This window comes from Terrapene carolina, unplaced genomic scaffold (assembly GCF_002925995.2).
Source record: "Terrapene carolina triunguis isolate 2854851 unplaced genomic scaffold, T_m_triunguis-2.0 Scaffold210, whole genome shotgun sequence".
NCBI classification, from domain to species: domain Eukaryota; kingdom Metazoa; phylum Chordata; order Testudines; family Emydidae; genus Terrapene; species Terrapene triunguis.
In genome coordinates this window covers 4882879-4910626 of record NW_020664561.1, presented here as the reverse complement: position 1 = coordinate 4910626, position 27748 = coordinate 4882879, and the positions used below count along the sequence as shown (strand labels likewise).

General features: G+C 39.4%; 1 protein-coding gene across 1 annotated transcript in view; it reads left to right on the top strand.

The window, feature by feature from the left end:
• The window catches only part of LOC113407273 (SUN domain-containing ossification factor-like), a 76185-nt gene that overhangs the window by 40828 nt on the left and 7609 nt on the right, over positions 1 to 27748 (top strand). The window contains exons 8-19 of the mRNA XM_026655590.1: positions 1182 to 1306; positions 1782 to 1849; positions 6296 to 6403; positions 8300 to 8405; positions 10966 to 10986; positions 11222 to 11277; positions 13122 to 13213; positions 14899 to 14964; positions 17859 to 17933; positions 22129 to 22228; positions 23550 to 24740; positions 26069 to 26156. Of these exons, the coding sequence (XP_026511375.1) occupies positions 1182 to 1306; positions 1782 to 1849; positions 6296 to 6403; positions 8300 to 8405; positions 10966 to 10986; positions 11222 to 11277; positions 13122 to 13213; positions 14899 to 14964; positions 17859 to 17933; positions 22129 to 22228; positions 23550 to 24740; positions 26069 to 26156 (2096 nt within the window). The remainder of the gene's footprint in view (positions 1 to 1181; positions 1307 to 1781; positions 1850 to 6295; positions 6404 to 8299; positions 8406 to 10965; positions 10987 to 11221; positions 11278 to 13121; positions 13214 to 14898; positions 14965 to 17858; positions 17934 to 22128; positions 22229 to 23549; positions 24741 to 26068; positions 26157 to 27748) is intronic.

Here is a 27748-nt window from a genome sequence, read left to right as displayed (position 1 = left end):
AGATAGTAATCTCGCAGTCCTATAGAGCTGGGAAAGGGAACATTTTCCCATCTTCCCATTGAACCTGGTTCTTATTTCTAGCCCAGAAATGTCCTGCAATGACTGTATTTTAAAGTCATGGCATATATAGTAAATGTAAACAAATTAATATTTAAAGGCTTTTATGGGTTTCCCTAAGATCTGTGCAGTTCTCACTCAGTAATTAAGAAACTTGACATTAGGTGGAGGGCTACAAAAAATAGTCCTAGTGACATTTTTAAAAACCTCAAGTGTTTGTATTATTGAACTTTGGTAAAAGAGATGGCATATAGAGAAACATGATGGCAAAGTTTTATCAACACTCATTTAGGATGCCCTGCATACCTTCCTTTGGCTTTGTCACCTGTGAGTAGAAGGAAGTTTCTGAATGAATGCTGCTAAAACATGTCTATCACACCATTACGTAGCTGTGTGTGTAAATGTCCAAAAAGTTTTGAAGTGTGTGGCCATTACCTCCATTCAGATACCTACTTTATCTGTCTTGGTTTTTATAATATTTAAAAATTTACTACAAATTACATAAAGAAAAAATTGTTTGTGGCCTAATTTCACAAAAGTCAGGGAATTCTGCGTAATGGTAATCACTGGTGCCTAAGCCTTGCCATACATGCTTCACATCATTCATTTATACAGCTGTCTAGTGGTCAAGAACACAAGGTACATATTACATTGTGTCTTATTTATAGAGCACCAGTCACTGAAATATCTATTTGAAGTATTGTGCTCTTTTCTGATAGAGAAGCGAGAACTAATTAATTGCCAATTTCCCTTTTGGGAGTTTGTCAACAATTTAAGACTTTAAAAAAACATGCCCAAATTCTGGGTGCAGGATATTGTTTCATATAGATGAAAGCTTCCCTGCATTGGCAAATTGAAGTGCTAACATGGGAACAAGATACATTATTTAATTAACTATTAAGGTCCACATAAAAAATGAAAGAGGAACCTTAAAAGCAGCTCTATGGAAAGAGCATTATTTTTAGTCTTATCACATACAGTGAATTAATTTGTACGCTTATGTTGAAGCTTGCAGCTTTGTTACTCAAATGTTGAATAACAATACTTTCTTCAGATCTGAAAAGATTGGGCCCATACATGTCTTTTGTTACCTTGTTAACAATAAAAATTTATCTTGTCTGCAGGTCAATCGATGCACCCATCCTCTAATGGAGGACAGCATGCCACAAAAAAGGTTCAGAAAAACAGAAATAACTATGCCTCGGTAGAGTGTGGTGCCAAAATACTGGCTGCTAATCCAGAAGCAAAGGTAATTTTATTTACTAATTTGGGGTTATGAATGTGTATGTGTGCATATTTTAAATGTGATCTTGTACTGTTCTAGCCACACTTACCTTAAAACAAAACATTGGTTTTCTAAGGCAGTGTTTTCTAACCTTTTTTCAGTAGTTCTTTTTTTGGCTTTTGAAATACTGGAATTCTGTGAAAACATCTACCTAGCATAGGAATCTATGGAAGCTAGTTATGTTGTGTGGTGTAAAATCTTGCCAGCTTATTTAATAAGCGACTAATCCTCTGGAGGTATGTGATCTGAGATGTATTATCTTCTGCATGCTGTCCTGTTTAATCAGTTCCATAACTTGGTATTTGACTCCTAGAATTATATGTGCACTCTAAATGCAGAAGTATGGATTGAAAGGTCATTTGTGTTAAAGGAAATAAATGTTGCTTTATTTTAATTCTTTATTACCTGTCATAACTTAAGAATTTTATTATCCATTTAGAGCACATCAGCAATTCTGATAGAAAACATGGACCTCTATATGCTAAATCCATGCAGTACTAAAATCTGGTAAGTTATGTAGCACTGTGCATAGGATTTTTTGGTTTGCCATCCTGCTGGGAATATGTGCAAACTGGTCCATTTACTTGAGATCAGAATCTGCCTGCCTTAAGTGACACTAAACTATTCAGAGTGGGGTAGAGAGGGAAAATACTCAAGAGTTTAGAAGAAGGTGGACCTTCATTTCCTCCACTGCAGAGAAAATCCAATTTGGTGGTAGTACTACTTCCTCTACGGTGTTGAGATATGGCGATAGAGGGATGGCTTCACCTAAGTTTTGAGTTTTGTGCTTGGTCTCTGTAGTTTAGTTGCTCCCATGGCATCTGAAACAAGGAGGTTGCTCTGCAGACTAAACCAAGGAGAGCAGCATAGGGAGAAGGGAAAAGAAAACACAGAAGGCAGCTCTAGCCCTTCCCACCTCAAAGAAAACAGTACTGTGGGGGTTTTTTGGGAGTCAAGTCTCTCTTCTAAAGTTCCTATATTCTTTTCCTTTCTCCCCTGCTTCAGCCTAACCCTTCTTATACCATGCCCACTATTGTCATACGAGCCCTCTCAATTATCAGTTCTTTTGTAATCAGCAAGTTCAGCCTCAGAGTCCAAGAGCTGGTGCCACTTAGCTCAAGATCAAGCTTGAGCAACCAATCTTTTCCATAATTCTGAATCTTCTCCACACATGAACTAGCAGAACATTTAAATGCCATGTTTTTAACAGAGCTGATGTTTTTCATGACACACTATTATTAATCTAGCTTTTTTCTGTGAAATCTATGATCTTAGGGAAGAAAAAAACCTGTACATCCATTTGTCCTTTGTAAAGACTTAAGTGAGACTTCCACAACTGTATAGTTGCTTTTGAAGGTGTTTAAAACACTGGTTTGGATTATATTTGCTTTTTCCAGGTTTGTGATAATTTGTTTGGTCTGTATGTAGGATGGATTACCCTAGGTATGTCAGATGTTGGAGCATATGGCATTTATCAGTATACTATTGAATATATGCTATAAATCTGTTCCATTTGCATAAAAATTGAAAGTCTGCTTTTAATTCAAATTGTGATTTGTACAGTATTAAATGTACCTCAGGATTATAATTTTGTGAGTAAACTGATGAATATAGTGAGTCACTGTGCTGAAAATCTGAGTTTAGACTGTAACCTGAGTTTAGACTTTAACTCTCCTGGGCTGGGAGCACCATGGAAACAAATGTATTCAAATCCTGGAGAGAGACTAGGACAGCTATTTCTCTTCATTGTTGTGCCATATCTTTTCTGATTAAATCAGTTAGCATATTAAGTCCTTTTCAAATACAGGATAGTTAAGATGAGGCATACTGAAGAAATGAATACAGGGAAATGTTTAACGTGGAATGAGGCCTGAAAGTGGCTAATTGACAGAGTCCTTAGTAGTCAACTTGAAAGTTGAATATTCATAATAAATGTCATCTGAAGAACTTGCATTATTTACACAGTGCTTGTCACTTGACAGGTGATTTGGGCTCTTTTTTGCTAATCCTTTGTGCTTTGAAATTTTCCTATGCATCTTCAGTTGGTGACAGTGCTCTTGTTTAGGAGTATTATTACTAAGTAATGATTAGCAGTCTGCACAAGCCTGCTTCTCCTCTAAACGGATAGCATATGTAAAAATACTCAAGTATCTGGTTAGAATCCTAGAAATATAGAACTGGAAGGGCCCTCAGTAGGTCATCTAGTCCAGTATCCTGCACAGAGGCAGGACTAAGTATTATCTTGTCCCATCCCTGACAGGTTTTTATCTAACCTATTCTTAAAAACCTCCAGTGGTGGAGATTCCACAATCTCTATAGGTAATTTGTTCTAGTGTTTAATTACCCTTACAGTTAGGAAGCTTCCTAATGTCTAACCTGGCTGCAATTTAATTACTGCAATCCATTACTCCTTGTCCTATCCTCAGTGGATAAGGAGAACAATTGATCACCCTCCTCTTTATAGCAATTTTTTTACATGCTTGAAGACTCTTATCATGTCCCTCTTCAGGCTTCTCTTCTCCAGACTAAACAAACGCAGTTTTCACTCTTTCCATGTAGGTCAGATTTTCTAGACCCTTAATGATTTTTGTTGTTCCCTCTAGACGTTCTGCAGTTTGTCCACGTTTCCCGAAATGTGATGCCTCGAATTGGAAACAGAACTCCAATTGAGGCCTTTTCAGTGCTGAGTAGAGTGCAAGAATTCTTTATCGTATCTTGCTTACAATATTGCTAATACATCCCAGAATGATGTTGGCTTTTTTCCACAGTATTATGTTGTTGACTCATATTTAGTTTGTGATCCACTGTAATCCCCAGATCCTTTTCTGCAGTACTTCCTAGGCTGTCATATGCCATTTGTGGAATTGATTATTCCTTCCAAAGTTAGTGCTTTGCATTTGTCCTTGTTGAATTTCATCCTGTTTATTTCAGACCATTTGTCCAGTTTGTCAAGATCATTTTGAATTCTAAGACGCTTGCAATCCCTCCCAACTTATCATCTGCAGACTTTAAGCGTGTTCTCTATGCCATTGTCCAAACCATTTATGAAGATACTGAATAGAATAGGACACAGGACAGATCCCTGCAGGATTCCATTCAGTATGCCCTTCCAGTTTAACTGTGAACCATTGATAATTACTCTGAGTATGGTTTTCCAACCAGTTGTGCACCCAACCTTATAGTAGATTCATCTAGGCTATATTTCCTCAGTTTGCTTATGAGAAGGTCATGTGAGACCATATAAAAAGCCTTACTAATGTCAAGATATCATATCTGCTGCTTGCCCCCTATCTGCAAGGCTTGTTACCCTGTCAAAGAAGGATATTAGATTGGTTTGACATGATTTGTTCTTGACAAATCTAGGTTGACTGTTTGTCACCTTATCGTCTAGGTGCTTACAAACTGATTGTTTGCTCCATTATCTTTCCGGGTACTGAAGTTAAGCTAACTGATTTATAATTCCCTCGGTTGTCCTTATTCTCCTAGGGCTTGTCTACATATACAGCGCTGCAGCAGCACCACTGTAGTGCTTTAGTGAAGACACTACTATGCCAATGGTAGAGCTTTTTTTATTGGCATAGTTAATGCACTTCTGTGAGATGCATGGGTAGAGCTCTCCCCTTGACAGTGCTGTCTACACTGGGGGTTAGGTCAGTATAACTATATCGCTCATGGGTGTGGGTTTCTCACACTCCTCAGTGACGTAGTTATACCAACATAAGATTGTAGTATAGACCTGGTAGAAAGCAGTATTGTGGAGTAATTGCAGGTTCCACCGTTTCCTGCATGCTATCTCAACTTTATACACTACATACTCTAGGCTGCATGGACAACTGGAGAAGTTAATATAAAACTTTTTAAATTTCCTGTATGCATTGCATGGAAAGGGGGAGAGGCAATGATTGGGAGTGCTGCTCTGTTTTCCTTCGTGATCTTTAGAAATTTGGAGCCTTCTTCAGAAGGACTAGAGAAAAGGTGTTAGGCACTCCTATGCCAATGTGAGACTATAAACTCCAGACAACTTTATGTAGGTTCCCTCTTGAATTCTCTCCATCTTCCTCACTTTTAAACTAGTCATTTAACTCACCACCTTTTTTCTTTTTATTTAATAAATGGTGTGAATTTTTGTTTTAGTTGTTTAGTTCTCAAATTTGTACATAAGGTGGGCACAAGTCCTTAAAGCAATTTTCCAAACTACCAAATCCACAAATTGTCCAAAAACACCCTCTAAGTACTTAAGGTATGTCTACACTACAGCAGCACAGCTACAGTGCTGCAGCTGTGCTGTTGTAGCGCTGAAGTGTGTAGACACTTTCTACATTGACAGAAAGTATTTGTCCATCTGTGCAGGTAATCCATCTCTCCAAGAGTTGGTAGCTAGGTCAATGGAAGAATTCTTCTGTTGACTTAGCTACTTCTACAGTGGGGGTTTAATAATTAATTTCTTTTAATAAAGAGCAAGCCAGAATAGAATCTAGTTTGCTCTTCTGGAGTTGGAGTTGTATTGGCTTTGCAATATTATCAGGAATAAAGAGCAGTAGGTACTTACTGAAATAAGTGGATATGACCCTGAATACTCAAAGGGGGCAGATGATGATCTGTGGGATAAGATGTCACTTTTCTGAGTAGAGCTTAATTTGAAAGAAACGAGAGTTGCATTCTTTTACTTTGAGAAAATGGGTGTTTTGAGCTAACATTTTATTCCATTTCCTGTGCATAGAATTTAAAAGCAAAATAATCTGCAACCCACCCACACACCACAGGAGCAGTTTCTTTGACAAATTTTCTAAAGGTATCAGTGAGTGGTGCCTCTGTATTGTTGTACAGCTATCTTGTGGCACATTTACATTGTGAATGAAAGATTTAGTAGCACTAATGGTTTTGAATTGTGTAATGAAATTGTGTGTTTGCTGGAGGTCACTTATTTCCAATATCTCTTTTTTTGTCTTAAAGGTTTGTTATTGAGCTCTGTGAACCAATTCAAGTAAAGCAGCTTGACATTGCGAATCATGAATTATTTTCATCTACTCCTAAAGACTTCCTGGTGTCCATTAGCGACAGGTATGTCATATAATCAGAATTTTGAATTTGTGATCATTTGCGTTCAGAAAGCTTAACATAAAGCAGGAATAATACTCAACAATTGCAATGATTTCATAACGAATAGAATTTGAATACCAAATACTACTGTGTGGCTCATTCCTTTGCTTAATGTAAATGTTGTGAAATAACATGGAAGGTTAACTATGCATGTGTATTAGGTATTTTTCAAAATAGGTAGGTATATCAGCCATTTAGCTTTCCCCCAAAAAGCAAAATAATTTAATCTACACTATTACCTTGATGTCCTGTGGTACTTTCTAGATCAGTCTTTGATTTGCCTCCTTAAAAATGGCAGGGGAAAGTATCATTGATCTCTTTTAATTTTATTTCCTCCCTAGATGAGGTTTGTATCCCAGAAGTAATTTTTTACCATAGAAGTAAAAAACACTAAAATGTTAAAGAACTGACTTGCAAATCAGGTATCTAATATATTGGCATTTATTGTATCTTTAATTTGTAGTTAAATTTTTAACTCCTTGATTGATTGTCATCTTTAATTGTAGAAAGCAAGTAACATATTTTAAGAGATCCCACATCTTTGCCTTCCAGTGGTATAGAACCAGTTGCCCACATCCTAAACTCCCAACCAATGTTATCATTAGAGTAAAATATTAACTCTTTAGTAGATCCCATATCCCTTTTTTTAATTTTTAGATCGTGTGTGTGTGTGTGTGTGTGTGTGTGTGTGTGTGTGTGTGTGTGTGTGTGTAATATAAACACATACACAGGGCAGAAAGCCGAAGTCCCACTGCATGGGGATGAAGCCTGGGTCCCTGAGCCCTGCCAACCGGTGTTGAAGCTCAAGCCTGAGCAATGTAGTTTCATGGGGGCCCCTGTGGCATGGGACCCCAGGCAATTGCCCTACTTTCTACCCCTAACGCCACCCTGGCTTTTATATGTAGAAAACCAGTTATTGCGGCATAAGTGGGCTGTGGAGTTTTTATAGCATATTGCCAAGGGGGGGACCTCAGAAAGAAAAAAGGTTGAGAACCCCTGGCATAGGGGATCTATTGATCACTCCTTCCCAGTAACTTGTGAAGGACTTTATCTTCTCTTGAGCTTTGGCTCAAAAACTATGGGTGCATGGTCATGTTTCAAAATTCCAAACTTTGTATCTGTCATGTTCTCTCTCTCCCCTAACCTCCAGCTACTTAAATGAGGGCAACACTTATAGCTATATATGCATCTAAAGCAGTCTGTAGTAAAAAGCAGACGCACACACTTTATTGCAATACTAATGTAGGTATTAACATGTTTGTAAACTATATATTCAGTTAACTTGTTCTTAAGTTAGCAAGTCCTTAGCCAAAATCATCCCCGAGCATGAAAAAAACTTTGCTATAGACTGTAAGTATTTTGAAATGCTTGGAATCTCAGTAATTTAGTAACTGAACTGGGATTAATTCTGCCATCATTGAGTATGATACTTTAACAGCAGTGTTTTATCTAATAGTTTAGAGTCTCTTTTGCTAAAAGAACAATGATGTTCTGTTGAATTTGGGACTGGCAGACTTCTTTATTTTGCAACATCCAGACCATTTTTCCTTTTCAAAGCAAATACTTCAATATATTTTGTTTGGATTTAAAAATCAGTTTCCAGCAACACAGGCCTTATGCATAATCCTTTAATAATTGTATCGACATTATGGAAGCAGGATTGATTTCAGTTTAGAGTTTCCTAGAATGGCTAAACAAGGAATATTGAAGTTATGAAAAAAGAATTGGGAAAAATATTATTAAAATGAAATACTAATTTTTTTAAAAGAATATTAATTATTCAAAGAATATTAAAATTATGAAAAAAATCTTGATTCTCTGCTTTTTTTAAAAAGTCAACGTTTTGATATTTTCCAGGTACCCAACAAATAAATGGATTAAATTAGGTACTTTTCATGCTAGAGATGAGAGAATTGTCCAAAGCTTTCCTTTGGATGAACAGATGTATGCAAAATACGTTAAGGTAATATTTTTAATGTGCACTGAATGCAACCATTCTCACTTTTAATGTACAAATTTTTTTTGAAGGATGACTTCCGCATGAGTCACCAATACAATGTTACTTGAGTCTGTTCAAACCTGGGTTGAAAAGTCCTTGCTCAGTTAGCAATCTGAATTTTTGTTTACTGACATACCATGATTAATTCAAATACAAGAGGGTATTAAGGAGAGGTTGATAACTTTAGCATCAATTTTCTCAACTGCAGCTGATTTTGTAACTTTGTTTGGTTTTGGCTGCCAATGTTTTACTTTGCTTTTTAGGTTTAATGAAGCAAAATGTTCTCAGAACTTTTATTTTCTTTATAAGTACAATACATACCAATATACATGTGGTGCATATTTCCACAGGTTCATATTACCTGCGGTAGTTTATTCTGTATCTCTACGGTTTAACCTATACTCTAGCAATTATACACTTCCTCAGTAGTTTTTACTTTATACAGGTCTGTCTCATCTTACGCGGGGGTTCCGTTCCGTGGTTAGCGCGTAAAGCAAAAACCGCGTATAGCCAAAATCCCATTGAGTTCAATGGTGGGCGAAATCGCCCGCACTACAGGTATAGTATTAAAATAGTTTTTCTCTTTTTTTGTTTTTTGTTTTTGCCGACCGCGTAAAGTTGAAATCGCGCATGTTAAATGCGCGTAAGATGCGACAGACCTGTATTGCTACACAACTTCAAACAAAAATAATGATGCATTAAAATCTGAAATTTTAGAACTTCAGTTTTGATATCTAGTATAGTATTCATAGTGGAGTTCTTGAGCTGTAACTGTCACATACGCTAATTCCTTTGAATTATTTAGGCTTACTGTTGCCTAATTTAATAATTTAATAATTGATAATTTAATAATTGATAAATTCACAGAGGCTTGTTTTGCATTGAGAATACTTTATTTAAGATTTCAGGAAAACATGTGAAATCTAGCCTATTTAGAAATCCTCTCATAGTTAATGAAGAGAGTGCATTGGTACAATTGCAAGTTGCTTTTGTTCTGAAAACGATACTATTGCTTCCAAATACTTGCTTTTTGATTTTGTTTAGAACAATTTTTTTTCTCTAGTTAACATCTCATCTGAGCATCCAAAACAACATCATTTGATGCATTGGCATGCTTAATGTTTGTTTTCACTAATAAAAGTGAGCATGTAACAATGTCATAAGTAAACATTAAATCTGAGGCCAGCTTTCTATTTTCATTTGATTTTTTTTTTTTTTTTTTTTATTCCCTAACTTCAATTCAAATATACTTGTACTGCAGTGGTTTCTGGAGTAACACAACTTGAATGGAAACAGTGTGGATTTTGATTTGCTAATCTCCCCCGTCCCTCTTTAAAAAAAATAATTTGAAGCATACTAGCCTTCATTTAGCATTCTCTCTCTCTCTCTCTCTCCTTTGAACCTGTGTTTAGATTATAGTTCGTTAAAGTTGTAGTGTATCTTTTTAATGTTATCATGGTAATTTATTTTATACCCTTTTTTAAATTCTATCACAATACTATTAAATTTTTTACAAAAATTAAACTTTGGCACCGTCCAAGAAAACACAATCACTTGAAATCGCTGAATTTCTGTAAAAATTGCTTAATTTTATAGTATAAGCTAATCTATTTTCCTAATGATGTGGGAGTGATTTAACTTGTAATCTATGATAATAACGATCTAAATCTTTTACTCTTCAACTGTTAATTGCATAATTACACCCCCAAAAAATCTTGCATGAGTCTGTAAAATGACAAGATAAAGACTTTTTGCTCTGCCTGCTGGCTGAATTAATAGCCTAATCAGTATAGCCAGAACTGTGACTTTATCTGTTAGTAAAGTACCAAAAGTGTGCTAGATGCTATAGAATTTTAAAAATCTCTTGTATGTAATGTTCTGCCTTAAATATTATGGTACAAAAACCATGAAATCTTAAAAGTACTAATTGTTCTTGGAGTGTATTGGCTTTTATAATATCGAATATAGTTTGCTAGCATGTTACAAATATAGTAGTGGCTAAAACTTTCCCATTGGATCTTCAGCTGTTCTATCACCTATCTTCCCCTAGAAATATTTCTGTAAAACAGAACGTTATGTTGAAATTAGTACAGTTACAGTATGTATAAAGTACATACTAAATGTTTCTTCTAAAAGTTCTCATCTTTCAGTAGGCTGTTTAATGCTTCCCCCCCACCCCAATTTAATAATCATCACATTTATTTAGCTTAATTCATTTCAATATTCTGTATCTGGCATATCAAATTTTTTATCATTCTATAACAGAAAATTTGGAATCTTGCTATATCTTTCGATTAATAGAAACAAAGATTTCTGTGCATGTTGTTCCTTTCTGTCTGCAAATTGAGGGCTAAAATAAATCTAGGTTTACCTAAAGCAAACTATGTAGTATTGCAGCTTTATCCTTCGCATCTTATTTCTTTGTGCATTTTATAGTACTTATTTAAAAAAAAAAATTCTAGTTGCCTGTGGCATGGCCTTTGTACTGACATCTTTTTTTTTCTTTTCCTTTCTCTTGCTTCAGATGTTCATCAAGTACATAAAGGTTAGCAACCTCCTTTCTGAACGTTGAATGCATAGGGCTTGGGTATAATCTGTGGCTCGGCATGTTAATGCATGGCAAGAATAAAGCTTTCCAAGAACCTTTCTGTAATGAGCAATCTGCACATCACTTACATAAATCTAACTTGCAGATTGAAAACTGTATGGATATGTTGAATGGAGGTTTAACTTGATGGTTCTTTGCTGTTCTTCCATTTTGAATACTTCTTATTCTTTAGGTGGAGTTGGTATCACATTTTGGATCAGAACACTTTTGTCCTCTAAGCCTTATAAGGTAATATAGAATGAAATACTTCAACTGAAAGTTTTCTTTAGCTACTTTTGCATCACTGCAATAATGTTTTCTAGTGACAACTGGAAAACGCAAGTTTGAGCTTTCAGTAGCTTTATTCTTTTTGAAATTCATTAGTGGAGTGTTTGCTTATAAGATCAACAGGTTACATAGATTAGCTGCTGCATAGTGATGCTGCCAAGTCACTGAAAGCTTTTTTATTTAAAAAAGGTAGCCTTATGGACTAATTCAAGTGTTCCATATTAAGTAGCAGCATGATAGAAGGCAGAGATGTTTGTAGAAGTGAACAAAGGCATTCAAGGCTGACCTAATTGGCAGAACAAAGGATGGGGTGTGCAATACAATAAAACAAGTGAGTGGATAAGCAAGAAGGGGAAGGACTATGAAAGGCCTTAGGAAACATAGGTCTGATCTAGTCTGGCAGTTACTGAGCTCCATCTAGTCCAGTATCATACTGTCTTTGACAGTGGCCAGTATTAGGGGCTAGATTCATAAAAGGACTTAAATGCCTAATGGCCACCGTGGGTACCTAAATCCCAGAATCAGGCCCTACTAAGATTTGCAAACCCCCGATTCAGCTGCCCCTGTACCTTGTAGGCACCTAAAATTACTTGGTGCCTAAATTTTTGCATTAAAAGTTCCCTAGAAGCCTATGTTTATGCCTCTGATCATTTGCTCTGCAGTCCTACACCAGGCGTACAGACGTCTTAATCCCTAAAACAATACATGGACCAAGGAAAGATAGGTGTTCCTCCACTTCACTCACCTGCAGGGCCCAATCTGTTAAGCATGCTCAGTCCTTGCCTACCAGCTCGGGCCATGTAGGTGAGCTTACACAAAACCGCTGAAGCGGCGAGGAGGCGGACGTCCTCAAACTTTTAGTCCAGTAGTTACGGTACTCATTTGGGATGTGGGAGAGTCCCCCTTCTGTCTAAGGGGAGGAAGGGATTTGAACTGGGATCTACCACCATTCAGGTGCATGTCCTAATCACTGGGCTGTGGGTTATTCTGATATGGGGCTCCCTCAATGTCTCCTGTTGAAGCTGTTCCACTATGGATAAATAATTTTAAAAAGTCATTTGAGCAGGGGGACTGGATTTTGGGTCTTCCACTTCTCAGGTGAGTGTTCTAACCACCAGTCTATAGAGTCAGTCCCATGTTTGCAGGTTCTCTCTTGCCCAATGAATTTTTCTTTGTGAATCTAGCCCTAGATAACTCAAAGGTACAAGCAACAGCCCCTCACACCCCCTTAAAGTCTCCTAATCCTTAGGATTTTCATTTTCCCAATCTTTGAACCTGGGACCTTCGGCACTGTAAACCAGAACCATACACCATGGCCTTTGAGTTAGCCTTGAACATGAGGACAAGAAACTAGAAGATAGTGTAGGAAAACAGGGAGCCAGTGGAGGGATTCAAAGATCAAATGACGTGGTCACTGTTGAGCAAAGAATGTGGTCTTAGAATCTGCATTTTGAATGGAAGTGGGGAAGAGGATGGTACTGTGTGCATCAGGGAGGCCAGAGGAGGAGCATGCAGTAATCAAGACTAAGGATAAGGGTCTGAATGAAAGTTCCAGTTGTATAGATGTGGAAAAGGTATTATTTTTTGGAAATGTTTTGGAGGAGTTAGCAACAGGATTTGGTTCTAAATGCAACACTTGCAGAGTGCTAACAAATTATTTTTTGGAAGTGAGTTTGGTCAGCTTATGGAAGGTGTCGGTTTGCTGACTGGCTAACCAAGGACAAGCATTGCTTACTTAATACATATTTATGGCAGTAAGTACAGCAATTAGATTTTTGCACTCAGTTTTAATTAAATGTTTATAGGGTGTTTGGCACTAGTATGGTTGAAGAATATGAAGAAATTGCTGACTCCCAATACCAATCAGAACGACAAGAGCTGTTTGATGAAGACTATGGTAAGCAAACAGAAGTAACTGATGCTTGTTAGTCATCAAACATACCTTCTGTACTTGGTGATAGCTAGCATTTTTCTCCTGCCTGTGCTGAATGTTTTATTCTGAAGTTAAGGATAAAGATAAACTAAAATAATCCTTAAAGTGGTAAAATCTGCCAGAAAATTAGGAATGTGCTAAAGGTTATAAGCCTATTACAGGAGTGGGTGGGTGAGGTACTGTGGCTTGTGATGATACGATGGTTCCTTCTGGCCTTAGTCTATGAATCTGAGTAATGTGCCCATTTTCAAGGCCTGTTCGAACATCCCATTAGGCCTTATACAACCTACTGTTCTTCATTATAAACCTCTGCAGATTGTTCACTTCTGGGCACTACTGTCTGAGTTGGTGAGAATTACAGTAGGCTGGCTGAGCATATATACACCTCCAGCCATCCTTCCCAGACTTGTCACCTTGGATGTTGTGAGCATGCTTCTCTTTGTGAATCCTCAAGCCATCCTTCATCCACACATAGATTCACATGGTGACAGACATGCTCTCACTTCAGGTGGTTACTGACCCACTCTGAGCTGGCAACCATACTTGTGATTACCTCTGCTTCAGATGCAAGCCCTGACTTCTTGCAGGACAGAGGGGAACAAAAGTGAGCTTAGTTTTGAAAGGAGGCAAGACACAGGAACGTAAATGAGAAAGATAGAACGGTGAGGGAAGGAAGACACTGTCTTGCACATACAGTGAAGGAAATTAGACAAAGAAAATAACAAGAATGTATTTGGAGTAAACATTGACTACTTTCACTCAGCCTTGTGCTGAAGCATCCCATTTTCATTCTTAAAGGGAAGAGAAGTGTGGAAGAGGTTTTGCTTGGCTGAGGAAGATAGAAATGTGTGGGCATGCTCTTTCTCTTCCTACATCCCAGCTTCCAAAACATTCAGGGAGTAGCTCCGGCTTCTTCACTCCCCTCCCCAATCAGAAATGTTTGTTTTTCACTTTGAAAATCTAGTCATCTTACTTCATAGGAGTTACCTGCAAGAGCTTCCTTCTGAACCTGTAGAACTGCCTTAAAAAGCACTATCTGTAGTTTATATAAAGGGACTGCACCCCTCAACTGTCTCAGTTCCTTCTTGGTCGCTGCAGAGAGATAATGGAACTCATCCTGTCGTGTCTTCAGGCTTAGACATTTCCTTAGCCTAGCTTAAGATTTATTGTAAATCGCTAATAGCTTGCTCCCATGTCCCCGGAGTCCACCGTCCCTTACCAGGACTCTCAGGCCCTGAGGCTTGCAGAGACTTCAAGAGGTGTTTCTCTTGCCTTGCAGTCAGCCCTGAAAGGGATGCCCATGTTTTGTGCTTCCCGTGTCTTGTTGAAACCCATTTTTTAACCAGATTTGTGGTTTGCTGTGCCTTTATTTCCTGGGTTAAGGGGGGGGGGTAGAGAAGAGATCTGAGGTTCTAGACTCCTCTGGCTTCAGTGCCTACAACCTGATACTCCAGTGAGCTCATTGACAATATCAGTGTCCTTTTAACCCCGATTTACAGTAACTAGGACAAACTAAAATTGAAGTTTATTTTTACTTTGTCAGACTCTTTGCATATAATGCAAACCCTAGACCTTGAGGTGTATTTTCACTGTTCATAAGGCATGTAACTTTCTATTGTTGCAACAATATTTTCTTTCATTTTAAACAGATTATCCATTGGATTACAATACAGGGGAAGAAAAATCTTCAAAAAATCTCCTTGGCTCTGCTACTAGTGAGTATAATTGCATGTTTCTCAGAACACTTTCATAATGCTGTCTAGTAATAAAATGGTTTATTTTATGTGAAAGTGAGATTCCACTTTATTGTGACACATTTATTTCATTGAATAATGGGAAAAATCATGCTTTTGTAATAATTCAGATTTAGGGCAAAATTTTTCAAACTCCTAAATGCCTTAGGAGCAGACTGAGACGAAGTGCCTAAGTCTCTTTTTTGTAAATAAGACTTAAACTCCTAAAATACTTAAAGCATTTTTGAAAATTTTACTCAGTCCTTTTCTCTTAGCATCAGAGCAATAAGCATGTTAACTTAAATAAATGAAAAGTTGAATGTGACTCTTTTTTTAAAGTCTTAATTGTTTTGTTAACAGTGCAGTAGAACCTTGATTATTAAAGAGGATAGAGTTGCCTGAGCACCTGGCTAAAGGGAAAGGATAGAGAACCACTATATGTCTCTGAGCCAAAGTCTTTATGTGCATAGCATAGCTTCTTTATCCGTTCTTAAACCAGTCTGCTTTTGAGGGAGCTGATGGCTCAGGCACTTCTCACATTCTTCCTCTTTAACCAGTTCCATTTAATCTGTGTGACTGTGCCTAATCTTCTGAAAATAAGTGAGATTTAGTGAACTAAGGTGACTAGTCATGGCACTACTTCAGTTTTAATGGGAGTCCTCAACTTCAACTGCATTATTTTAAGATAATAGCACCAGTCATCCTACGCTTCTAGAATAATTGTTGCCTCATTGAGCTTGTTCCTGTCTATCAAGGTTAGTGATCTAGCTTCTGAATGCACAATGAATATTACTTCTGCATAGTGCTCAAACAGGTTAGTAGTCTTGTATCTGCATGGGCAAGCATTTTTTTTAATCCACACTGTACAAGTTTGTAATGCTTGCTTTCAGTTTTTCCTAGAATGTAGCTGTGGCTTAAGTATGAAAAGGTCATGGCCAGGAATGTTGCACAATATCTTAGTGGGAAGGAATAAATTCCCAAACAAACAGCAGTCTATTAATAAATGTTAAAGTGCCAAATAATGTTGGGCTTTCAACTCAAGAAGCAGCATGTTAGTTTTCCTGATGCTGCCCCGTTTATCCTTTTACCAGTCGTTAGTCTTGAGCTTCCCATACCCAGAATAGTGTTGATAAAGTACTTTAAAATATAATGCTATATATGCAAATACAGGTGTATGTAACTTAATAAGACTACAACTTCGATGGTGTGAGAAGTGCAGTGACTTTCTTTAATGGATGTCAAATATGTTTTTAGAGTGTGTTTAGTATGCCAAAGTCTGTTTAGAAACCAGTGACTATATAGCCATTAAGTACTCAGTAACTCTTACTTAGTCTTGGCTAGTAGTCTGTTTTTGAGACTGCCATTTGACCAGTACTCTGGGATAATCTGCATTCCTTTTTTTGAAAACCTTTGTGAGGCTTGCGCTTGGGCAAATGTAAGAGTGACAAAAGCGGCCTCCATTTAGTCAGTCTAGTACAATGCCATCTCTAATCTCAAGTAGTGAGGCTAATATCTGTGTAACAGTAGAACCCCTAGTTATATGAAGGGTAAGGAGGGAAGCATCAGAAATCTGATTAGGGATTTGGATGATCATAAGAGCTGTCTTGCAGTCTCTCTGGCCATATTGACCAGGGCAGGTAGCTCTTGTGCCCTCACTCCTTCTCTTCTCATCATCTGGAAGATTCACAGAGCAACTTCAGTTGTCTCTCTTTCCTCTGTTTTACATGCCGCAAGGAATCTGGTTCAGATTTCAGATCTGAGCTGACCTATGTTGGTTATGATCTCTATAAGGCATTTAGCAACTACAGTGGTAAGCATGGAATAAAAACCTTAATGAACAGATAAAATTCATGGTGTTCAGGAGTGTAGATCTCTTGAGCTTTTTAGACTGCAAAAGCACTAGTCTAATCAATCTTACCAAAACCCAAATACTTTTCAGTAATTCTGGTTCTTTAAAGATATCGCTTGATAGGATGGGTAGGCAATCAGAGTAAAAAATGAAAATGGGGTTTTTTTGGTTCTAGCCTACTTGGGCCATTTATTTATGCTTTCACCTCAGGGAACTCTTTCCTTCTATCTCATGGAGCTGAAAATGTTCTAGAGGACATAAAGGCACTGACAGTTGAGCTTAATCTACCATTGACTCAGAGGACTAAATTTTTTTGAGTGCTAGAGGGATTTCCACCTGGAAGCACAAGATTCAAGAGTAGAAAACCAATTCAATACTAATAATATCACAAAAACTCTTACCTGGAATTCTGCTTCTCTGAACTTTTCTGCAGTCTGTAGTAGATCTCTTATCCATTGTGGACCTGTATTGAATCAATAGATACAAAAAGATCAATAACCTTCCACCAGCTTTGATAGTTGCTTTTATGGAAAAAGTGAAGAACAATGTTTCTCAGCTCAGATGGAAGAGGAACATTTTGCCTCAATTGTAGTAGGATCTTTACTGCCACCACCATGTTATTTAGGAAATATGTTAGCAGCATGTTTAGGAAACATTTTAATTGACTTTTCTGCCAACATATATTCTTGAAATAAAACATGTATATTTACAACTTCCTATTTTAAATATGGTTGGAAGCCAGGATAAACCTTTTAATTGAGAGCCCCACTGGTAAAGATTTGGCATAATTTTGCAAAATAACCTAGAAACCTATATTTGAAATTATGTCAAGCAGAAAACCCAACCATTTTTTTTAATGATGAGACAAATAAGGCGGGAGTAGGAGGGAATAGATGACTTGTTTGGACTGGAAAAACAAATTGATGGATCCAAAGTTAGTCTATGCAAATGAATGGGTAGATAATAGTACAAATTTCTGTGAGGATTTCTGGTCATGTCCTCTCTGATCAGTCATGTTTTTGTTCAGATGCCATTCTAAATATGGTGAATATTGCTGCTAATATACTTGGAGCAAAAACCGAAGAGATTTCTGAAGCTGAAGGTAAATGTTATTTCCTTAAATGCATAATTTGTTAATTTATTAAAAGATGCAGGATTTTAAACATGTTATAGATTCCTTGTTTCCTACCTTCATTCCTCCTAAGGACTTTGGGTGATCTGAGTGCAGAGTAGTTCAAGAGTGGAATGCACACGTGCAATCACTTAGAGTGCATGTGCCCCATGCACAGTCATCGGAAACTCTTCCCTCAGTGGTATCAGTCAAGGTGGCTTGAGCACCCCTTCCATCGCATGCTGGTATAAAGGGCCCAGCTATCTCAGAGACCCCTCACTTCCTTCTTACTGCCTGTGATGGTTGTTAAAATTGCTTGGCTGCCCTAGGAAATGCTCTGTGTGCTCATTGTAAATTCATTGTACAGTAAATAATTTTCTAGATTTTTATAGTTGATCAGTCCTTTGTAGCGTGGATATGATTAGTTACCTTCAGTTCCCAGTTTTGGAGTTTCCATTTCTCAGTACTAAGGATGCCTCGGTCACCCGGGTTCAAACCCTGTATCTTTTGTGCTAGAACTTAGCCGTCCTGAATCGGCACTGAGTGCTTCGGTGTCAGTTAGGAGTGCACTTCCTATCGTGCCCAAGACCTGGCACTGCTCACACTCCCCAGTACCTAAAAAGAGGCATAAGACCACTAGACAGACCACTGAGAGAGGAAGATGGCCAGCACCAAATCTTCTAAGTATAGGGAGTAGAGTACAGCTGAAACCTAAGCACTCCTCTGCTCTGGTACGACTGAAACTGGCATCATTGACTCTGGCACCAAGGCAGGTACCATTGAGTCCAGGACCAAAAGGGCCCCTTCTATGTCTGCAGTACCACACAATGACCTAAGACAATCTTAGTATTGATCAGGCCAGAGGTGGTTGTGGCAGCGAGAGATCTGCTGAGCCTATTGATACCATTATCCACGGCAGTGCAGGAGATAGCGCTCCTGGTACTGGCAGATGGAGGGGTGCCAGTGTCATTGGTGCATTACTTGGTACTGCAACAACCTCCTGTGCCTCAGACTTCCTACCCGTCGGTATTGTCGAAGGGGAAGCCTGCAATGTTACCTTCTCTACATTCTTTGCCAACTCAGCACTGGTCTCAGACACCATCACGGGCAGCACCCCTCTTGGTCGGCAGAGGGTGATTCGCTGTCCTCTGAATGAGAGACTGGTTCCTACTTTTCCTAACCCTGGAACCAGTCACTCTATTCCCCACATAGGTGTTACTCTCCTGGGTTGCCTTTGAGATCCTCTGGGTGGAATGGGATTGGGCATCTGGCCAAGGAGTCACTGAGACCCACTACCAGCTCAGTGGTCCTTTCGGAACCTGTGGGGATTTTCCCCAGTTTCTATGTCCTACACAAGTTGTTCCTTCTCTGTGTACTTGGAGATGCATGGGGAGTCTACTTGCCAGGAGCTGCCTGGTCCTCAGTCTGGTATTAGGCCTAGTACCAGGAAAGGCAGAGGCAGTTCACAAGGAGCTGTAGGCTTCTGTGGGTTTTGCAACTCAGGATTGCCAACCAACAATCTCTTTTGGAACATTATGATTTTAACATTTGAGTCGTCTTGTTAAAGATTAAGGACATGTTGCTGGTGAATGCTAGACAGATGTTCTCTTTAGTTGATGAGGGGCAATCCATACTGAAGTTTGCTGCAGGCTGAACTAGATGTTACAGACTTGGCTGCTAAGTTTTTTTGCAGTTTCCATGCGCAGGAGCTCTTGCCTGCAGTCCTTGGGGTTTCCATGTGAGGTCCGACAAACAATTCAAGACATGTCCTTTGAAGGGTCCTCACTTTTTTGGAGCAGACAGACTTTAAGCTCCATCAGTGGAAAGATTCTGGAATTATTTTAAAGTTTTTGGGATTGTATGCTCCTGTCCCACCCAGGAAACTTTCTCCCGCAGCAGACCCACCATTACGCTGCTGCTCATCAGGACCTGCAAAGAGTGAAAAGTAGAGGTGTTAGACACAAGCCGCTATGTCCTTTAGCTTCTACATCAATGCTTGCTCCATCTAGACCAGGGGTGGGCAAACTTTTTGGGCCGAGGGCCACATCTGGGTGAGGAAATTGTATGCAGGGCTGAGGCAGGGGGTTGGGATGTGGAGTGTGGGAGGGGGTGCGGTGTGCAGGAAGGGGCTCAGGGCAAGGGATTGGGGCAGAGGAGGGGTGCAGGGTGTGAGGGGGTTCAGGAAAGGGGGTTGGGGTGCAGAGTGCAGGGGGGCTCAGGGCAGGGAGGGGTGCGGACTGTGGGAGGGGGCTCAGGGCAGGGGATTGGGGTGCAGGAAGGGTGCGGGGTGCGGCAGGGGGTTGGGGTGCAGGGTGCGGCAGGGAGCTCAGGGCAGGGGGTTGGGGTGCAGGGTGTACGAGGGGGCTCAGGGCAGGGAGTTGGGGTGCAGGAGGGGGTGCAGGGTGTACGAGTGGGCTCAGGGCAGGGAATTGGGGTGCACAGGGGTGTAGGGTGCAGCAGAGGGCTCAGGGCAGGGGGTTGGAGTGCAGGAGGGTGCAGGGTGCAGCAGAGGGCTCAGGGCAGGGAGTTGGGGTGCAGGAGGGGTGCGAGGTGCAGGCAGGGAGCTTAGGGCAGGGAGTTGGGGGCAGGGTGCAGGAGGGGTTCGGGCTCTGGCCCGGTGCTGCTTACCTAAAGCGGCTCTGGAGTGGCAGCGGTGCGCACCAGGGCCAAGGCAGGCTCTCTGCACGCCTGCCCTGTCCCCAGCCCCGTGCCGCTCCTGGAAGCGCTGTGGCCCCTGGGGGCGGGGGGGGCGGAGGTCTCCGTGTGTGGTGCCGTTGCCATGCCTCCAGGTATCTCCCCTGAAGCTCCCATTGGCAGCAGTTCCCAGTTCCTGGCCAATGGGAGCTGCGGGGGGAGGGGGGAAAGGGGGGGCAGTGCCTGGAGGCAAGGGCAACGCATGGAGCCCTCTGCCCTCCCGCCCGGGGGCCGCTTCTGAGAGCAGCGCAGGGGCCAATCCCGCAGGCTGAATCCAAAGCCCTGAGGGACCGGATCCGGCCTGCGGGCCGTAGTTTGCCCACCCCTGATCTAGACACCCAGGGGTTGCTAAACAGGCATTTTCATGGGTGGCTCAAGGACGCCATACCAGTTTACAACTTCTTAGTGCTTGGTCCCTGCCTACTTCAGACCAATGGGTCTTAAGTTCTGTGCAATTTGTTTCTACCCCTCCCTCCCCCTCTCTCTTCAGGGACCACTCTCTCAAGGGTTTCCTCATCCAGTAGGTTGTCTCCTTTGGGTGGGAGCCACAGAGGAGGCGCTGTAGTGTCTCAGGGGGAAGGGGTTCTATTCCTGTTTGTTTCTAATCCTGAAAGCCAAGGGAGGTCTAATTTTAGACCTGCACCCCAACTCAACAGATATCTCAAAAAGCTACAGCTTTATATGGCCACCCTGGCTTCCGTTATTCCCGCCCTGGATCCTGCTATGCAGCCCTTGACTTAAGAAGCCTACTCTCATGTGGCAATTTATTGAGATCACAGAAAATATCTGATTCATAATGAAGCACTCTCGTTACCAGTTCACCATGTGGGTACCGCTGAGGGAAAATTTTCGAATGACTCTGTACAGCGTGTACACACACCAAGAGTGGGATGAACATGTGCAACACATTTTGAACAACAGTTACTGTGTTTTCTCTCCTTTTCTGTGATTTCTTTCCCCATAGTGCTGCCACCATAAACACACCCTCCTGACTAGGGAAAAGATGCTACTGTGATTTCTGTGGCTATTCTTGATAGATTAAATAGCATGGGGTTCTGCATACCAGTCCAGATATCTTTGTTCTTTGTGTCAAAATCTGCCTGATGTGGTCTTTAGCCTGTAGCTTTCCACAACCTTAGTTATAGAGACTAAAAAATCTTTCTTCTCCCCTCCTTCTCCATAGAAATACTTCAGCACATCTTTCATATGCAAAACCACATCAACAGGTGTCCAGTTCATCTAAATGTAAACATAGAGAATCGGTATCTTGTTTATTTAGTGTAGTTTGTTTGTTGATGCTACTAAACAAATATTTATAGGGAAAATAAATATGCCTGGTTAACGAGAATTCAGTTTTTTGAGCATACTGTATTAATGTTTCCTGTTTTCTCACCTATTTTTATGCTTCCTTCCTGTTGACTTTTGTGGTATTCATGCAGCTCTCAGGAAGCTGCTTATACTAATTTGATTGTGGTTCCATATACTTTAATAGGAAATAACAGTATGTCTGAAAATACCACTGTTGCTGCTGCCACTGCCACTTCAACAGATGCACCAAAACTGCCTGAACCAACCCTTCTTCCTTCACCAGAGTAAGTGATTTTGTGTGTTAAATTTAGTTCTAATGAGGTAGAGCTTGGCCATGACTAGAAATCTTCTGCATCAGACTGCTAGACTTAGGCCCTTGTTTATACTAGAAAACCCTAATGTAGAGACACTTGCATTGGTTGAAACCTTGCCTATACAGGTACTTGGGCTTGACTTTAACATACTTTGAGGTTCAGGTCTCTCATATTTGTTGATAGAGTTTTCAGAATGTAGTTACTGTGTATTGCAATAGTCTTCACTGCATGAAAGTATATGTGTAAAGTGATTTTTCCAGGAAAAGCTAAATTCTTGCTTGACTCAATGAAACCATTGTACTGTACTTTTTTTTTTTTTAAAAACAGGAAGTCAAAGGTTCTGGGTCAAACTGTTTTTTGTGACCCCTGAAACAGTTGAACAAAACCATAGGCTGTAATTAGATTGTTTTACAAACAATGGACAATATTCTTAGGAAATATAAAATTTCTAAAAATTCAGCCCAGAGAGTAGACAATACATTAGACTAATTCACTTTCTTTTTTTCTGGGCCCTGGGTTCATATCTTAGCTTATCACAAGTGAATTGCACTCCATACATCTGTGTCATGCTGGCTGTTGTTGCAAAGAAACTTGTATATTTTGGAGGCTAGGAAGGCCATTGTTGAGGGGTTTTAGTTTTGAATATTAAGGAATTTAATACTTGCTTGGCATATTGACACTTCAGATCAGACTCCAGACAACTTATTCTTTCTCCATTAATTACAACAATTTGGAATTGAGGTCTGCTTTGGAACCAAGCCTGGAATTCTTCTCCTCCTCTTTCTTCCCAGCCCTTAGTCAAGTTTCTCTGGATCTGATTTCTGCTCTGCCTTATTGTTGCAGGCTACCGCTACTCAGTCCCATGTAGAACTGGCTCTAATAGGGAGGACGAGGTTCTGTGCAATTGATACACTGTTCTATGGGTCTCCGGTTTGAGGAACCAACCTAGAAAATATGTATCCTGATACACGAAAATAAATTTAGTGATCTCCAAATTGACATTTGTCCATGGTACAAAGCCACTATGTGATTTGGCACAGTTTTCAATTTTTGTTCAAGAGAAGCCTATGTCTGGAATAGTCAGGGATATTAAACCAAGTAGGATTGAGATGTATTGCAGAGATAAATAAGTGATTTATTTAATTGTAATGGCTCCTGCTTATACTATTTCTGACATTTATTAACTGATATTAGTCTTTCCTGAGCATCACTTTCATGCATTCATTTTTTTACAACTACCACCATATCCTACAAAGCTATATCCTGTGCTTATTTTAACTTCTGTTTGTAGGCTTGTAACTACAGAGATACCACAAGTAGATAAGGAACAATTAATCAAGGAACAATTAGTCCTGGAATTAACAAAGGAGAGCCCCATTGTTCAGCTAGTTCAAGAGTATGAAGAGGAGGCAAGTCAGTCAACGGTGACCCTGCTGCCTAGTGATGAACAAGAGGAAGAAACATCAACATGGTTTGAATCTGAGACAGAAATCTATTGCTGTGAGCTGGTGACAGTTTGTTGTATTTCTAGCTTTTCAGAATATCTCTATAAGTGGTGTTCAGCTGCAGAAGCTGTTCATCGGCAACGTAGCAAAACTTCTGAGAGCAAGCCAGGGGATTACTCTGTTACCATTCAGCATTCACAGCCAGTTCCAACAGAATCTTTACATGTTTCAATAGACGAGCCTCTGCCTGAGAAACTAGACAGTGAAATTACAGGGAGAGTACCTGGATCTACTATTGCAAGTGACTTAAGCAGTGTACTCCATGAGGATATCACTAACCAGACTATAGATTCTGTTGAATTGGAACCCAGTCATCCTCAGACTGTCTCTCAATCTCTCCCCTTAGAAGTGACTTCTGAAATTAAGCCATTATCTACAATGGAGGTCTCCTTGGAGCCTACAAAACATGAGGCAGCACAGTTAACTTCCCACATAATTCCCCAAGAGGATACTGTTGAGATACATACTGAAGCAGAAAAGAGAGCTGAGAGTTCTGTTTCTGAGAAACATTCTGTGGTCTCTGAAACAAACATTGTCAGTGAATTCAAGGAGATCAGCACAAGAGAGACAGATTCTGTCCAAATCCTCTCAAAACCTACAGAGACTGTACCACAGCCTGAATACACAATGGCTACAGTAGGCAATGATGTTGGGGAAGCAAAAGTGAGTGCTTCAGAAATGCAGAAGCAAGTACTGTCTCCTGTGGTAGAATCTTCTGCATCAACAGAAATAAAATATGATGAGCAAACAACTGAAGAAGCTTTTCTAGCTATTCCTGTTTCTGGTGGACAGCAGAGAATGGCTACAGACTTCTATGCTGAATTGCAGAATTCCACAGATCTAGGTTATACTAATGGAAATCTTGTTCATGGATCTAATCAAAAGGAGTCTGTATTTATGAGACTTAATAATCGTATTAAAGCCCTGGAAGTAAACATGTCTCTCAGCAGCCGCTATTTAGAAGAACTTAGTCAAAGGTAAGACTCCTAATAAATTATGAAAATCTACCTTTATCATGTCTAAAATGTGTTTAACACGACTCAGCCGATGATTAGAAAAATCTGTAAGCAACATGCTAACATGTATTTGAGTAACTGATCAGCAATGTAAAGTCTTTTTTCAGACAATTGAGAAATAACTGACCATTGATAGAAGCTGCCAAAAGTTTAGATTTCTGTATCTGAATTTTTCGCTATGTATTTCAAGCTGCCACTGAATTTTATATTCTACTGCAGAATATACAGTGTTCCATTTTTAAGGAGTTTATGTATTGCCTGGGGATGTGCACTAATCCTTCTGCAAGTCTTCCAGAGTAGGATCTGATCCTGCTGCCTCTTCAGTCAGTTGCAGAAGCATCCAGGCCTATAGTAATTTCCCTTACTAAGTGCGACAGTTTGGTGGCTTGTAATTCCTTTTTGGTTAATACAATAATGTTAAACTCCTGTGTTTGTGTTTTAAAAAGAGATGGATAGGGAGGGGAACACAACCTGCAGATTTTAATGAAGTTAGTATAACTATTAAATAGTAGTTATTTTTGATGCATGTATGGGAGTAAAGGTTGGTTAATCTTCTTGTCAGACACTAATTACAGAATCCTTTCTTAGTAAAGTTATAAATGTTTGCATTTCTCCTTTTTGCTGCTGCCTCAACACTGAAAGCTTTTTGCAGTGCATTCACCCTAATGTATGAAGGGTGAATGCACTGGGGAGCAGGCTCAGTGGTTTGAGCATTGGGCTGCTAAACCCAGGGTTGTGAGTTCAATCCTTGAGGGGGCCACTTCGGGATCTGGGGCAAAATCAGTACTTGGTCCTGCTAGTGAAGGCAGGAGGCTGGACTCAATGACCTTTCAGGGTCCCTTCCAGTTCTATGAGATAGGTATATCTCCATATATTATATTTATTATATTATAATATAATGTAGCTCCCATAACCATGCTTACTGACCCCAATCTTCTGCTTAGTGCTGCTTCCTGTGAGTCACTATTAATCAGCACCGACAGTAAGTAGCAGAAGCACCTTCCCACTCCAAACATTTCTGGCATACAGCCCATTACTAACTCTTTTTTAATATTAAAATAGGCTTTAATTTGGCTCCTAAAAAAAGTGTTACCTGAGAATTAAACGAATAAAGACAGGAAAACAGCAAAGTTGTTCCAGACGGTGGGAAACTTCAAAGGAGAGGGGGTTTCTCCCTAAAACTGGTGAGAGGGCAGAGAGGAAGTTAGTACTAGATGAATGGAGGAAGGTGCTGTGGTGACAGTCTGTGAAATTGTAGTCTTTAATATGGAACCCAATGCATTTTATAGGTACCGAAAGCAAATGGAAGAAATGCAGAAGGCTTTCAATAAGACTATAGTAAAGCTTCAGAACACTTCAAGAATAGCAGAAGAGCAGGTACGAATTGCTTCTTTTTAGGAGTAGGTGACAGTATATCTTAACCAAGAGATTCTCAAGAATGTGTAAAAGCTTACAAGGACAATGTCAGTATTTTTAAACTTTTTGTTTAGTGACTGTATTGAGCACAAATCTTTAGAAATAGTCATGTTTTGTTACTCTAAAACAGTTATGTAAAAGCCGCATATTTGATATTTTTCTATTTAATGTCCTCCCATTTTTCACTTTGTAATTATTGTTCTGTAATTAAACTTTAGGTGATTTTCTTTTTCTGTAAATTAGTGGGAAGCTCAGACTCTTTCCTTTCCATCTTAATTTCTTAAATTTATTTTTCGAGAAAAATAAATAATTGGTATAAGTAATCTGAAGGCGATGGATACCATTTTCCAGAAGGGCCTCCAAGTCCCATTTTCAAAAATTATTTAAGCACTTCTGTTTCTAAATCACATAAGAATTTTTGAAAATTTTACCTTGTTTATACAGATCCATACCTGATTACTTGCTTCTTTTGGACTCTTATTTTCAGTCCTTATAAATGTAGGTCACCCTGCTTTGAAAAGGAATGAATTGACAGATGCTGTGAGAGGTGTTTGAGGGGCTGGGAACCCCCTGTAGATAGTCATGGTTGCATAAGAGTTTCCATTCCAACTCCCTGCTTTCAGTAATTTAAAGCTTCTGAAATGTATTTCAGCTGAAATCTTCCAGGCTAGGTCTTGGTCCAAAAGTGACATTTCTTTTGAGAAAGTTTAAGCAACTTTTTGCTTGTTTTAAGCAACTGTTTGCTACACTAGTGCCTTCAGAAAGCACAATACACAAGGAAGGTGGATGAAAAAAAGTATTCTGGGAAGTCCTATATATCAGCCACATTAGATAAGGCTTTGCCTCAGACTTGTATTTTTGTAATTTTTTTTTTTTTTTTACATATGCTGTACCTTCCTTAATGTATTTAGAGGGTGAAAATTGAAACTGCTTGAGCAGTCTCCCTACCCCAAATGTACTAAAGTAGTTTGCAGAGCAATTGGCAATGCAAGGTAATAGAAGCAATTAGACTTCAAACACAAGGTTTTTTTTAAACATCCTATTTCCACTAGGTCCTTAAGCATTTTAAGCATCATCTTGTCAAAATGTAGTTCTTGACAAGTGACTTACCATAGCAATATAAATATCCTATCCCTGATAACTGTTGAAATTCAGGGGAAAAATTAAGAGTTCTAAACAACGTATCACAAGTATTATTGCATTCAGACTTTCACTGGAAGTCTTTTAACTACTGCTATTTGAACACATGTTAAATCCCATTTAATGAACTTATCATAAATAAGATACATTGGTTTCATTTTTGTTATGCACTTTACAGAAGGGAATAGTTAGAAAGCATCATAGTGGGATGTATAGTATAGTATTACAAAAGATTATTGGATGCAGTTAGAACTCTTAGAACTGCTGAAGATTTTCAATAAAGCTTTTCATGCAGAAATCTGACACAGCTAAAATGTTGCTTTTACTCTGTTTCAAGTGCTGTGTAGAGAATAGCTTTATGCATTAGAGAATAAGATCTCCTAACTACTGTAAATGTTTTCTTTGTATTTAGT